The 15,804-nt window shown below is 39.0% G+C and overlaps 2 protein-coding genes across 7 annotated transcripts in view; one reads left to right on the forward strand and one right to left on the reverse strand.

Moving 5' to 3' along the window:
* The window catches only part of PLXNC1 (plexin C1), a 160,564-nt gene extending 156,572 nt beyond the window's left edge, over nucleotides 1–3,992 (forward strand). For both annotated transcript variants that reach the window (XM_079773938.1, XM_079773939.1), the window contains one exon: nucleotides 925–3,992. In XM_079773938.1, the coding sequence (XP_079630064.1) occupies nucleotides 925–1,029 (105 nt within the window). In that variant the 3' untranslated portion in view covers nucleotides 1,030–3,992. The remainder of the gene's footprint in view (nucleotides 1–924) is intronic.
* CEP83 (centrosomal protein 83) overlaps nucleotides 1–15,804 on the reverse strand; it is a 142,595-nt gene that overhangs the window by 15,768 nt on the left and 111,023 nt on the right. For 3 of the 5 annotated variants that reach the window (XR_013813636.1, XR_013813637.1, XM_079773941.1), the window contains exons 14-15: nucleotides 8,413–8,516; nucleotides 6,386–6,575 (exon numbers count right to left, since the gene is read on the reverse strand). Coding sequence is in view for 2 of the 5 variants with exons in the window: in XM_079773941.1 (XP_079630067.1) it covers nucleotides 6,386–6,575; nucleotides 8,413–8,516 (294 nt within the window). In the remaining 3 variants the exon portion in view is untranslated. Of the gene's footprint in view, nucleotides 1–4,080; nucleotides 4,730–6,027; nucleotides 6,145–6,385; nucleotides 6,576–8,412; nucleotides 8,517–15,804 lie in introns of those variants that run through there. The other 2 variants (XR_013813638.1, XM_079773940.1) reach the window with 2 other exon arrangements.

Raw genomic sequence — 15,804 nt, forward strand, 5'->3', positions numbered from 1 at the left:
GCCACATTGACCCAAGTTATCGTTAACTCTGATGAGTAAGTAGTGGTCCTATTAAATGGGGCCAGCTTATGCTTGATTATAAACTGCTAAAATGAAAGCTAAGCTTGTCAAATCGCCTAAATTCTGTATTCAATGGTTAAATGAAAGTATGACATTTTCTAACTTAAGTAACTATTTCAATAAACCATTATCCTTGATTAATTCTCCTTAATCTGAATTTTTTTTTTTTTTTTGGGAATTCACACAGTCATCAGATGTGTTGTTTCCAAATATATGTTAATTCCCCCTTCCCTGATTCCCCCCACTCAGTCATGCTGGGACAGGCTATCCATGTCAATGGTGAGAATAGCTCACCAAGTCCATTTGCTACTTGAAGATGAAGTGAAGAGCTAAGGTAGGGTAGAGGCAATGAGTTCCTTAAACATGATAAGCATCCCTCTTTCCAGGGGCCAGGGGTTAGAAGGGAAGCACTGGGGAGGGACGGGAGGGGAGAGAATGGGAGAGGGACTAGATTGCCCAGGATGGGAGGGGAGGGAAGGGAAATAGTCATCTCTAACCAGGATGCCCCTGCCTGCTGCATTTAAGAAGAAATACTTGCCTGCATGTTGGCTGCCCAGAAATGCTTGCTGTGCTTGGAATGGCTGTGACATAATGCATAAAACAGGGCCTTGGAGGTCTGGCCCCATATTTGTAAGCAAACAGTTGGTATTTCTTTCCAGTTTCTATTTTAAGCCCAAGTATTGGTGATCCTGTGATAATGACTTAGCAAAACAACTTGCAAAGTGAGTATGTAAATGATCGAAGAAAATGTCGGCATCTGCTTCACACAGATTTTACCACTCAGCATCAGGAATGCAAAAAGAAAAACCAGAATTGTAATGATAAAACCACAATATCTAAAATAACTGTTCTAATTGTCAACAGATTCTAAATAAACTAGAAAGAGAACGAGGGCTGGAAGAAGCTCAGAAACAACTCTTGCATGTAAAAGTCTTATTTGATGAAAAGAAGAAATGCAAGTGGATGTGAGCACTGGCTTAATCTGGCAAAGTTCTTCAGACGACTTGGGAGCAAAATGGCTGCTTGGGCTACTCGGTGTCGTTCATTTTTTAAGTTTGCACATAGGTTCCACTCTGAGCACTGTCTTTCAGAGACCAAGGCACATGCACAGCTTTTAGAAAGCATAACAACTATTGTGCCTGTGCGTATACAGGGAACCCTCCTGTAAATAGAGCTGAAGTGGTTGTTGCAAACAGCCTCCTTGTTTACAGAGAATACGGGGCCAGTAAGCAAGTGTCAGTATTGTAACTACAGTCTCCACTTAAGCACAATGATATAAGTGGTTTTGTTTGAAAACTAGTTATGTACCACTTGTGACTACACGGCACCTCCGCAGAAAAGGGACGCTGCCAGTGATCAAAACAAAATGTGAAATGAGTACATTGGAAACAAGGTGGAGGTGTTAGGGCAACCTGGAAGGTTTGCAGCATTGAAACTTTCCCCAGCAGTTCTTGGAAAGTTGGCTGCAGAATTTGGTAGTGTGTACACTTAGCATTTGTGAGTGCGTGTGTGCGTGTGTGTTTTTAAACCAAAAACTAACAGTGTTGCAACATTGTTGAAAGGGCTGTGTTTTTCAGTGGTCACTCCATCCACCTCGCCTCCATTTCACTAAGGGACTCTAAAGCAAGGAGCAATAGGCTTCATGTAAATGCAACAGCGTTTTACCCAGACACTTTATTTTTTGCAAACTAAATGTATTTGATGGTGGACATGTTGGATGTTTAAGAAAAATCATTAGTTAACTTCGATCAGTTCTGTGGAAGAGTAACTCACTCCCCTAATCCCACAGTTCTATACTAGTGTCTCCTTGCTTTAGAGTTCTAGTGAATCCTGTGGTTATAAATACTTGTGTGATTCAAAAAAAAAGAAAAGATACATTTTACATTTCATGAAATTGCTGTTCACACTGGAGTATTATATATGAATATATATATATATATATATATTTGAGGTCCAAGGCCTGAAAAATATTAGTATAAAACTTGGTATCTTAGTCTTACTATGTACTTTTTGAAAGTATTCCTCACAAGAGAAAGAATTAAAAATACTCATTTTATTCATGCCTTTCCTTTCAAAGAATTCCTATCCAGTTTACACTGTAGTTTTTTTATTGCTGATTTTTATTCCTGAATTTTTGCTGCTTATGACCAATTTTAATACCACTGTGTTTTCCTTCTAGTAAGTCAGAAGTAAAGTATAATTGGCAACTCTCAGACTTTCCTTGGGGCACCTTCTAACCTTGGTGCACCACTTCCCAGACTGAGGAAAGACATTTTTTCATGTAGCAAATACAACCAACATTGATCACACATTCCTTAACCTTTTGCACTCAGATGTCGAGTGTGACTCGACACAGTTAGCATTAGAATAAAGGAATCGAGAAAAAAGCAAGCGAGTGCAAAGGGTTAAAATCATTTGCCAACACGGTATGGGATATCAGGATTAACTGTGAATTTGTCTTAGATAAATGCAATTTATTTTGCTCCTCAATATCTGGTAAAGGTGACACCTCAACAAACTGGTCAGAGAAAATAAGCAGTTATTGCCCTGACAGGTACCTTCCCAATCCCATCGCTTTTGACCATTGTCTGTTCAGTGGACACACCTCAAAAAACTACCAAATAGGTTACTTACAAGTATTAAGGTGAGAGGTCTGGCCCCCATCTAAGGCTGCTACAGTGTGGATGTGAAAGCGTCCATAAGAGAATAGTAGCAGGAGAGTTGAGAGCCAACGGTAGGAGAGTTGCCCAAAAGACTTCCCCTTCTTTAGGGTACAGAAATGCTAAGGAAACTCAAAGGAACAGCTACAGCTTTCTCTGACTACTTGGTGAAAGCTCCATGAGGGTGTCCCTGTCCAGCTCTGTGGTGCGAGTCCTGTGTGGAGACTCACCTCCGCTTCCAGGAACTGTGCTGCTGGGAACTTTGGGCAAGTCACTTACCTCTTTGTGCCTCGATTTCTGTATAATATTTCTATCCTACCTCACTGAGGTGGCGTGAAGATTCACTAATATATGTAGCGTGTTTGTCAATCCCCAGTGAAAAGCACTATCTAGATCACATTTTGGGGTCCCATTAGCCAAATGCAGTAAATGGCCAAATTAATTGTGTGCTGGAGACAATCAGTCACTGGGTCTACATTAAACAGCAACAGAGAAACAAACTACAAACAATTTATATTTTCAAGTTTCTTTGACTATTTTTTTGGTGCAAAACCATTTATAAACTTTTTTTTCCTAACACTAGTGTCTACAGCAGCACTTAAAAATTGTTACCTTTTCCGTAATAGGGTTTTAGAGTCTATTTCTTATTGTATACCTGATTGAAGCTGTTCTTGGAGATGAATGTTTTAAATGTCTATATCCAAAAATAAACATTTTGATGTAAATATGGACTGTTCTTGTCTTTTTTCCTTCAAGTTTTCTAGTTATAATAGATTTTTTAAATTATTATACAAAGTGGATCCAGGGAAATCATTTACTTTTCAGGAACAAGAAGTCACCATATACTCTATGTGAATATGTAAGTAAGTAAATCTCATTTCTTCTACATGATGCTAAGGGCTGCTCAATTACGTTGCTGGCCTCCACTATCAACTTAAGACTCTTGATCGTGAAGCCTTCTCTGTAATGGACATTTCACTTGGTTTGGCAGACTTGAGCTTTGCCTTGTTGATGTGAAGTTAATTCCTTTAAAGGATGATGTTACATTAAAAAGCAAATGATGGCATACTTAGGGATGCACAGAAATAAAACACTTATAGTAAATTGGTCAGATCCAACACAGTGGGAGGCAAAGTTAAATACCAATGATACCTTTAAAGGGACCCCACTGGGGTCAAGTTTTACAATGAATGGCCCTGTTTTATAAAGCCACAGTATTTAATTATTTGAACTTTATTATTTTCTATTCTATCTCAAACGTCAAAATCAATATGATCTATATTGCTAAATACACTCTGTATGGTTGAAAAAAAAATCCAACAAAAGACAATACAGCTAGATAGAAAAATATTAAGCTCTTTAATAAATTATGTGCATACAGATTTTAGAAAAGGTAGTGTTTTATATTTAGATATCTTTAAGTTGTATTTTTTATGCTGACTTTAAAACTGTCATCTTTTTTCAAGAACTAGAGGTTTATAACTTGTATATAGTAAACCAGAAAATGTTTACTGACCCTACTATTGTCAAACATCTCAAAGGTGAGGAAGAAGAAATACAACATGGGCATATTTTAGGCAACACGCCCCCAAAATTCAACAAAGTAAACTTAATAAAATAATTTTAAAATTTGATTTTCCAATTAAATTAGCTCCATTTATTTATACCATTCTCAAAAGGTTTCCGATATATACTCTAAATATCTCTGAAGCTGTTTAATGCTTCACTTGTCATTAGTATAACCCTAAAATCCCGACTTGCATGCACTACAGCATGTAGCTGGTACCTTTTCTTGAGGCAAATTCAAGGGTTTTGGCAAACAGTAATAAAGTATCTAAATGCCACATATGTTAAAACTTCAAGCTTTATTGGGTCACTGATTTCATCCCTTTTCTCCAAAAACATCATTCCCCAGGTGATCCAAGTTCCTCTAGTTGTTTTCTTTGTGTTGTTTCTAGTTCTTCTAGTCTTTTACGAAGTAGAGAGAGTTCCCTTTGATGTTGTTCCTCCTTAAAAGCACAGAAAAAATAAAAAATAAAGAAAGGCTCAGAAAAACTGGTGGAAAACTAACTTGGGCAGCAGCCTCAGTCCTCTTTTATTCAGGCCTGCACATCTGACCAAGCAAGGATGGCCATTTTAGCCGTCTAAGAACACAGCAGCATGGGCCAGACTACTGACTAGTCGTACGTCTCTCCTGCCTCAAGCTGTAGCCGTAAAGCAAAACCCCAAATCTGTCATTCTCTAGGTATAAAATTCACCAGGGAGTAAACTAGAAAATACTCCTGCAGCGTCTAGATGTACTTATATGACAACTTTCTTATAAGACTGGAGTTTAATAGCAATCCTATATAATAAAAGGCTAATATGCAAATTGTCCCCTCGACCAGAAGTTCCACCAGGGGCAGGCTGGCCCACTAACCTCCCATGTCCCCTCCCTGCTGCTGGCCCAGGCCAATGGGGCCCAATTAGGGCGGGCTGGCCGGACCCCACCCGTGCACGAATTCGTGCACCGGGCCTCTATTATAAACAAAGCTCTTGGTCTGAGATTCAATTCTGTAACTAAAATCTTATAGCATTATAAAATGTAATTACTTATTATTCATCTTCTGAAAATCATCCAAATAATTTGATACCTTCAGTATCTCGAGGACCTAATACAGTGGAATTAGCTATATGTTGAAACTCAACTCTATCAGTTATTAGCTATGATCTTAGGAAAGTCATTTCACCTCTCTGACTCAGTTTTCTCATCTGTAAATTGGAAATAATAATACCTTTCCTCAAAGCATTTTTCATTAGGATTACATAAAATATTGTATGGAAAATGCATAGTGCAGTACATTAGTAAATGCTTGGTAGTAGTGTTATAAGAGTAAGCTACAAACTCTAGATTACTCAAACACTCATCAATCAACTTCCTTTTTTTTTTTTAATCCTCACCCAAGGATATATTAATTGATTTTCAAGAGAGAGGAAGAGAGGGAGGGAGGGGGGAAAAGGGAGAGTAGAGACAGAGAGATAGCGAAACATCGATGTGAGAGAGAAACATTGATCAGTTGCCTCCTTCACGCACCTGACCGGGATTGAACTTGCAACCTAGGTATGTTCCCTAACAGGAATTGAATCCACAACTTTTTGGTGTACGGGATAATGCTCCAACCAACTGAGCCACCCAGCCAGGGCAGGTCCTTCTTTTAAACTGCTTAAGAGGCCCTACTAGGTTTGGCTCAGTAGATAGAGTGTCGGTCAGTGTGTGGATTGAGGGCTCTGGGTTCGATTCTGATCAAGGACATGTACCTCCATGTACCTCGGTTGCAGGCTCCTCCCCGGCCCGATGCTGGTCAGAGTGCTACAGGAAGCAAACAATCGCTGTGTTTTTCTCACATCAGTATTTCTCTATCTTTCCCTCTCTCTTCCACTCTCTCTAAAAATCAATGGAAAAATATCCTCGGGTGAGAATTTAAAAAATATATAAATAAATAAATAATTTTCTTAATAGATTTTACTCTTAGCACCATCACTAGAGGATAAAATAGATTAATATCCACTTTGCTTCTCAGGAAATTTCTGTTAAAGAAAGACTTGAATTTTTTACTCTGTATATAAACAGGTAAAAATGTACAGAAACATTTGCCTAACCTTTTCCCTAAAATAAATGCTCATACCTGCATATGAGGAGGAAAGGCTAGCTCCATGCCTGGAACCATGGTTGATGACTGCAAGCTAATAGGATTGATGGATGCTGTTGGAGGTATGTTAGGAACCAAAATTAAACTTCGAAATTCATTATGTCTTCTCTGTATATCTTTTAGTCTTTTTTGAAGCCTTGTATATTCTTCAAATGGAACATTTTGTCTTGAAGAGAAAAAAAAAGTATTCTTTAATACAGAAGTTTAAATAGGAAGAGAAGGATTTCTAAATTATAAGGTTTATCTGTACTTTATAGGGTGTCCCCAAAAAATGTATACACACTTTAACTCTGATAACTCTTTTAAATTTTCACTCCAAGGTTTAACTGATTTGTAATAATGGGTAAAGCTAGACTAAGCTTTGAACAAAGAAAATTTATCCCTAAAGTGCCACTAGACTTTTTTTTTTTAATGGGGATACATAAAAGATAAAGCTTACGGTACAAAACCAGAAACAGTCAATAAAATTGAGGGTGCACAAATACCGAATGAAATGATCTTGGTGTTTGCCAATTCCATTGTTTCACGTTATCAGCAATGCCTGGACCAGAACAGTCATCAGTTTGAAAACAGGCATTGACAAAACAAATTTTCATTTCTGTAGATTCTTTTAAGTTTTGAAAATGAACTGTATGTTAAACACTTACTTCATAATCATTCAAAGTGTGTATACATATTTTTGGGACACCCAGTATATAAAATTGTTTCTGTCAAGAAAGATAAACAGAAATATGAAAGAACGTATTATTATTACGATAGCATTGCAGGCTATCAACTCATTTTAAAGTTTTATTTGCCAATTAATTAAAAATCTCTTGATACTTTTATTTTCATTTCTACTCCACTACCCAAGTCCATGAATCCTGAAACTAAAAGGAAACAACTTAAACCCAAAGGATGCCTTATTTTCCAGAAGGAATCAAACAGAAATACAAGAAACACTCGCTTGAATCTTAAATTGCCATTTTTGAGGTGAACTATGGTCAAATATAGGGAATTTCATATTGTTCAACCTAATTCTTAAAAACATAGTGACATAAGTGAAGTCCCAACTTTAGGGGAAAATGACATGGATAAAAATAACTTTTCAGGCCTTTGCCAATCTTTCTAGACATGAGTTTTCTGACCATCAGTCACATCAGTAATCAAATAGAGTTTCAAAACGACTCTAAGTTCTAGATAACCTGTGCCACAGCTGCCCAATCCTGAATTGATCCCATTTCCAAGTTAATGGTTATGAAAGGTAGTAAGTTGAATTTTGTTTTAGAATAAATTTGGTGGCATCTTACTTTGGAACAGAGTATTATAAAGTTGGCATTCATTCTAGTCTAGACACCTCTTGGTTGTTATAAAAAAACAACTGTTCACATTTTGATAATTATACCCAGGAAGACCAGGACACATTATAAAACATCACTGCTTGATATTATAGGCAATTTCCATTATAGAAAAGTCTGATACTGTCTGAAATCTGAAGGCTACCATTAATTAGCTGAAGTTGCAGGGTTTTTTTTTATTAACTTGAATCAAATGAGTCATTCAATGCCTCTATCACTTAATATGGTAAATCTTCTCTGCTCAAAAATGTTAATGTGCAAATAAATGACTAGCTGTGCTTCGATGTAAATGACAAAACACAAGTTATAGCCCAATAATAGTTTACCACACCAATCAAAAACTGATCTTTGATTTAAATTGTGGCCACAATTTTATTCTATGCAATCACTACCATTGTCTTGTCACAACAGCAAGAACTCACTGGCTTTTCCTACCAGTCCCAACCATAACACTAACACTGGCATGTGCTAGATACCTTTTGGTTTGAAGGAACATTTAGTCTGGGAGGGGGTGTGTTTATAATAAATTAGGAGTATAATGAATAGTTTTAGAATTCTTTTAAATGTATATTTTAAAAGAAAACAAAGTGCGTTATGCCAGAAACCAAGTTGTATAATATCAAAATAACCACATGGGGTATATATCCATACATACAAACATATTACCTATTTAACACCTGATTTTCTGTTTCCAATTCTTCTCTCTTTGCCTCCAAGACTTCTACTTTCTCGTGTAGTCTCTTCAATTTGTTTTCATGAAGAGATTTTCTCTATAAAGAAACAAGATGAGTAAGTGTGTAAATACATGGTTTCTTTTCTATTTGAACAAAACTATGTAATAGTGAATATTTTACTCCCCAAAACAATTTTATTTAGAGATGAGTATTTTTAGTCACTACTAGGAACCAAGATTAGTAGACATGAGTCTTACTGAAAATTGCAAAGATAATAAACCACAGATTTATCTCATATTCTCAGTGTGACAAATAGAACTATTATGAATGCCAAACAAGAAAACTGGTATCAATAATTAAATTGCTGCAAATAAAAAAAAATCTAAAAATGAAGGAGTCAAATTTTACTAACAAATTTGCCTGGTACCTGATAAGCTCTTGGTTTTTACAAAAGATATCATGTATTTTTTAAAAACTAACCAAAATTTAAAGTTAAAAGAATGTTTGCAATTCATAAAACACTACCAAAACGATAAATTAAGGATCAGAAAGCTAACATAGATTATGAGTGCATTTCGGTATAAAAACATGTCTTTCTAAATACTAAAAAATAAAAAACTTTACAAAGAGAAATTTTTCTAATAATATGAAAAAGTCCATATATAATGCAAAAATAGTATATGAAAACAAGTATAATTTTTTCAGTTTTATAAAACAGGTTTTTTGGTGGATTTTTTTTTTTTCAGGAAAACACTTATAAATGTTCCATACTCTTTAGTAGTTACAGACCATTTAGGTATTTGTTTTCTTACCTTCCCCCCCCCCCACCCCCACCCCGCAGTATAACAGGCTTCCAGAAAAATGCATAGAACATAAATTGTAAGGCAAAAGGTCAAACCGCAAAGCAAATGCTGGTGTTATTACCTCACAAGTCAACAACACCGGCAAACCAGCAGTGCCCCTCCCTTCCTCCTGTCAATCTCTATCCACTCTGTCCTCTGAAAAGGTAGCCCACTAATTCACTGCCACAGCTGTAGTTAAGGTTTTGCCTATTTTTGAACCTCACATGAATGGAATCATAGTGTACATTCTCTTACAAATGGCTTTTTTCTTTCACTCAATATTGTAAAAATTATTCATGCTATTGCTTATAGGTACAATTCATTCATTGCTGCATCCTGTATTCTACTAGTGAATATTACTTAGTTTATTATATCTACCCAGTCCACTGTTAAGGGTCACCTTGGCTATGTCCAGCTGGGAACTGACTGCTACGGGTATTCTGCCTCATGTTTCCCATTGCCTCCCATCCTCCAGCACCCACAACACTAGCCTGTGCCTCCTCCCTCTACACTGGCCGAGGAACCACTCTTTTGTCCTGAACCACCATGTCTATCCATTCACCTGCCCAGGTCAAAGAAAGGAATCATGTATATGGGTTTTACTGTTGTTCAGCACTTTATATGAATACGCAATGTATTACATGTCACAGTCCTTTTCCATTGTTATGTTGTCATCCATTTCACAAAAGATACCACGTATACATTCTCCTTCTGATGAAAATTTGAATGTTCCCATTTTGAGACTGCTATGAATAAAGTTTTTCTGAACATCTTTTTGGTGGACATATGTACTAATTTCTCTTGAGAATATACCCAGGAGTGAGTCATAGAGTATACATGTTTGAGCTTTAGTAAATACTGCCAGTTTTCTTAAATGGTTCTACTAATTACATGCCCACCAGCAATACATGAGAGTTCGCACTGCTCTAACATCCTTGTCAACACTTGATGTGGTCAGTCTTTTAAATTTTAGCTCTTTTGGTGGAGTAGAAGAGTATGTCAATGTGGTTTTGGTTGCATTTTCCTGACATCTAATCAGGGTGATTATGCATATTGGCCACCTGGATACCACTTTTTTGTGAAGTGCCTCTCTCAGTCTTTTGCCTGTTTAAAAAAATTTTTTTTGCATAATCTGTTTATTGGATTTGTTGGAGTTCTTTATATATTCAGAATATGAATCCTTTGTCAGATATACAGGGTGGGGCAAAAGGAGGTTTACAGTTGTATGTGAAACAGTTTGCTCTTGTATTATTATTTATTAATAGAGGCCCGGTGCACAAAATTCGTGCTCAGGTAGGGTCCCCATGCCTGGCCAGCGATCAGGGCTGATCAGGGCCTTCTGGCTGCCAGGTGGGGTCTTCCTTTGTTCCGTGCCACCCCCAGGTGGTCAGCACACATCACAGTGAGCAATCTAACCTCCCAGTCGAACTCCTGAGGGGACACTTTGCATTTTAGCCATATATATATTACTGTATTACTTTCCATATAAACAACTGTAAGTCTACTTTTGCCCCACACTGTATTTGTCTGGAGGTGTATACTGTATTTGTGTTTCCTGTCTGCATTGCTGAGACAGACATAAAAGCCAACCCAAGAGGTTAAATGAGCACTTTGCTGACAGGTGGGCTCTGGAATCTACTCGGCTTGTTTAGGTGAAACATTAAAAAAATTTTTGTTCCTCCAGTAACTGAATTTACAAAACAGAGTGGACAATTACCACCTTAATTTGTAGAAATAAACAGGGTATAAAAAGAAAGTGGGGGCAGTTTGACCAAAAATTCTACCTCAAAGGTCATGATGGCATTACTTCTTGACCAACAACCTTAACTTACTCAGCTTTCATATACTAAAAACTTAGGGAGGGGGTGGGGGGGGGGTGTAAAGATTTAGGAGTTTGGAAAAGGCCCAAGGAGGCCTTTAAAATCAAAGCAATTTATGATAAAAGAGACCAATTACTAAAATTCAACCTCTGAGTTTCCAAAGGTTTGCCATAGGGTCAAATTAAGTTCTTTGGGTAAGATGCACATTTACCAAGTTGAACATTTATAGCCACTGCCATTTGAAGTATTGAACCTCCATTCATTTGAAACTTGCCTAATACTATATGACCTCCTGTATTTGTCTTGTACTGTTTTTAACTCTTGAAATACTGAACTTTTTAACACTGTTTGTCTTATTCCCTCCAATTGAGACTGTAAGCTCTTGGAGAGAAACGCCTGTATTATGCCCCTTACTCACATTCCTTACCAAGAGGGTCAACCTTGAACGGAACCTTGAACTCTCATTTTTTTGGAATGCCCTTGGGATATGCGTTCTGAAAATGGACACAACATGTTTTTAGTGAAAATCTAATGGAGCCCAGCCAGTGTAAACACATTCTTTCTACGTCTTCACTTTAATGACAAAAGATTGTTTAGATTTAGAGAAGAAAAAGAGTGGGTTTATTTTACAGTGTGTTAAAGTATTGGAAATGAAGCCACTGAGAGTTCTTTGGATTTTATGCAGTATCATGGTGCAAAGCCCAGGCCTCCCTGTTATCCTCAAAGCTGAACAACAGATTCCAGGTAATATAGCTCCCCACCCCCACCCCCACCGCATGGGCACTTGAAGCTGACAGTTGTTTTGCATCAGGGCCCGTACCACCAGGCTATAAACCAAATGCAAACTCCGGGCTTTTCAGCGGACAGGCCCACAATGAGAGGAGTGGAGCCACACGCAGAAGAGCACCCCCAGAAAGCAGTCAGACGCCGCTTTTCCAGCGTCCCGCTTTTGAAGGTAACCTGAAGTAACAGAAGCGCATTTGTACATGGACAGAACTGTAAGCCGGAGAGACGGACGGGCACATATGGACTGGGGACATTCAGAGCAAGAGAGTGAGTGCACAAACCACGCAGGATGATGAGAGTCCACCTGCAGCCAGGGTGCTGTGTGCTAGTGAGTATGTGGGCGTGTGAAATCTGCTCCAGAACCACTGGCCGTGCAGTCTGGCCTGGCATGGCTTCCAAGTCGAAGAGAAGCAGGTGGCTTTGTTTCTGAAATGTGAATGAAGGAGCGGAGCCCAGGGCTAGAGAAGACAATGTTCCCTGGCAGGAACTAGTAATCTACGCCAAGGCTTGGACAGCATAAAACTCACTATCCAACTTCCCACCCCAAGCTTCGAACCGAGCCAGAAGCCCGCAGTGGGGACAGCCTCGACGGCCAGCAAACAGCGCCCTCAGGATGCAGTGTGGGCCCCGCCATATCCCCCAGCTAGAGCAGCGGCTCCAAGCTCCCACCCTCTCCCATGCAGCCAGCACTACATCCCATTTAACACTAACACCCACGTGCACCAGTAAACAACTGCAGGCGGCAAATAAACAACTCAGCGGCGTTGCCCCGGCTGGCCCGCTTTGTCAGGAAGGACCTTGCAGCTGCCGTGAGCCCCTGGCCTCGCAGCCGTTGTGGCTTTGTCCGGAGCTGCCTTTCTCAGAACCCCTGCCCCACAGTGCGGGAGGCCAAGGTGGGGCATGGCCGGGCCAGAGCTCTGAGCTGTGGAACTCGGACTTCCCCTCACCTGTGTTCCCTGCTGGGCTGTCCCTCGCTCACCTGCCTTCGCTGCCAGTGCGGAGGTTTCCCGGCAGAGTGGCTCTGTTGCCACTTGGCAGAAGGAACCTGTGGTCCTTCCGGACAAGCGGCAGCAGCCATTGGGAGCGCTCACAGCTGCCGCCATGTGGGGAGTCCACGCCGGCCTCTACCGGGCCTGCCTTCCCCGCCCCCATCCCCACTGCCGCTTGCCCAGGGCCAGCCTTGGGCAAGTGGCAGCAGCCATCGTGTCCCCAATACTGCAAGTTCCTGACCCCACCCCCAATGCTCCAAGTCCCGGCCCACCTGTGCCGGTCCTTACTGTGATGGCGCCCGAGCAATTTGCATATTACCCTTTATTAGTATAGATTCTATTATTTCCCATACAAACAACTGTAAATCTCCTTTTGCACACCATGTATATACTACAGACTAACATTCTCCAAGTCTGTGATAATATTTTCTTTCTCGTAAGGGTATTTTATATTTTTTAAAAGTTATTAATTTTAATAAATTCCAAATTATCAACCATTTCTTTTATGGTTAGTGCTTTTTATGTCCTGTTTAAGAAATCTTTACTTCCACCAAGATCTTAAGATCCTCTCCCTGTTTTCTTTTAGCAGCTTCATTTTTTTAACTTTTCACATTTGTGTCTGTGATTCCTTTTTAATCTAACATGGTTGGTTACTAATAACCAACTAACACACCACACTTTTTAAAAAAGTACCATCCTTTCCTATTGAAATGCAGTGGCACTTTGTGGTAAACAGGTGTTCATATTCTTTTAATTTTTATTTTATTGTTTAACGTATTACAAATAGTAGTACATATATCTCCTTTTTTTTTCCCATTGTCATTCCCCCCAGCCTCCCCTACCACCTGGTGCATGCCCTCATCCCACCATTCCAGTGTCTTGTGTCCATGGGTTGTGCTTATATGCATGCATACAAGTCCTTCGGTTGATCTCTTTCCCTCCCTCCCCAACACTCCTCAGCCTTCCCGCTGTAATTTGACAGTCTGTTCGATGCTTCACTGCCTCTGTATCGATCTTATTATTCATCAGGTTATAATGTCCTTTATTATCCACAAATGAGATCATGTGGTATTTTTCTTTCATTGCCTGCCATATTTCACTTAGCATAAAGCTCTCCAGTTCCATCCATGCTGCTGCAAATGGTAACAATTCCTTCTTTTTTATAGCAGCGTAGTATTCCATTGTGTAGATGTACCATAGTTTTCTAATCCACTCATCTGCTGATGGACATTTAGGCTGTTTCAAATCTAGCTATTTAGCTATTGTAAATTGTGCTGCTATGAACATAGGGATGCATGTATCCTTTCTGATTGGTGTTTCCAGTTTCTTGGTATATATTCCTAAAAGTGGGATGACTAGGTCAAATGGGAGTTCTATTTTTAGTTTTTTGAGGAAATTCCATACTGTTCTGCACAGTGGCTGCACCAGTCTGCATTCACACCAGCAGTGCACGAAGGTTCCTTTTTCTCCACATCCTCACCAGCACTTGTCGTTTGTTGATTTGTTGATGATTGCCATTCTGACAGATGTGAGATGCTACCACTTTTTTGTTTTGATTTGCAGCTCTCAGGTAATTAGTGACTTTGAGCATGTTTTCATATGTCTTTTGGCCTTCCTTCTGTCTTCTTTCGAAAAGTATCTATGTAGATCCGTTGCCCATTTTTTTATTGGATCATTTATCTTCCTTTTGTTAAGTTGTATGAGTTCCCTGCTAATATTGGAGATTAAAACTTTTTTTATTAAGATATTATATGTGTACATATCTTACCATTGCCCCCCCATACCCCACTCCCATACATGCCTTCATCCCCCAGTGTTTTGCGTCCACTGGTTATGCTTATATGCATGCATACAAGTCCTTCGGTTTATCTCTTATCTCCCCCACCTCTCCCTAACTTCCTGCTGTAATTTGACATTCTGTTTGATGCTTTACTGCCTCTGTATCTTTTTGTTCATCAATTTATAATGTTCTTTATTATCCACAAATGAGTGAGTTCATGTGGTATTTTTCTTTCATTGACTGGCTTATTTCACTTAGCATAATGCTCTCCAGTTCCATCCAGGTTGCTGCAAATGATGACAATTCCTTCTTTTTTATGGCAGCATAGTATTTCATTGTGTAGATGTACCATAGTTTTCTGATCCAGTCATCTGCTGACGGGCACCTAGGCTGTTTCCAAATCTTAGCTATTGTAAATTGTGCTGCTATGAACATAGGGGTGCATATATCCTTTCTGATTGGTGTTTCTAGTTTCTTAGGATATATTCCTAGGAGTGGGATTACTGGGTCAAATGGGAGTTCCATTTTCAGTGTTTTGATGAAACTCTATACTGTTCTGCACAGTGGCTGCACCAGTCTGCATTCACACCAGCAGTGTACGAGGATTCCTTTTTCTCCGCATCCTCGCCAACACTTGTCATTTGTTGATTTGTTGATGACAGCCATTCTGACAGGTGTGAGATGGTACCACTTTTTCGTTTTGATTTGCATCTCTCAGATAATTAGTGACTTTGAGCATGTTTTCATATGTCTCTTGGCCTTCCTTCTGTCTTCTTTAGGTCCGTTGCCCATTTTTTTATTGGATCATTTATCTTCCTTTTGTTAAGTTGTATGAGTTCCCTGCTAATGTTGGAGATTAAATCTTTATCAGTGATAACATTGGCAAATATGTTCTCCCATGCAGTGGGCTTTCTTGTTGTTTTGTTGATGGTTTCTTTTGCTGTGCAAAAGCTTTTTATTTTGATATAGTTCCATTTGTTTATTTTCTCTTTAGTTTCCATTGCCCTAGGAGGTATCAGTGAAGAAGTTGCTTCGGCATATGTCTGAGATTTCGCTGCCTGAAGATTCCTCTGGTATTTTTACGGTTTCCTGTCTTATGTTTAAGTCCTTTATCCATTTCGAGTTTATTTTTGTGTATGGTGTAAATTGGTGGTCTAGTTTCATTTT

This window comes from Cnephaeus nilssonii (genome assembly GCF_951640355.1).
Source record: "Cnephaeus nilssonii genome assembly, chromosome: 6".
Classification (NCBI taxonomy): domain Eukaryota; kingdom Metazoa; phylum Chordata; class Mammalia; order Chiroptera; family Vespertilionidae; genus Cnephaeus; species Cnephaeus nilssonii.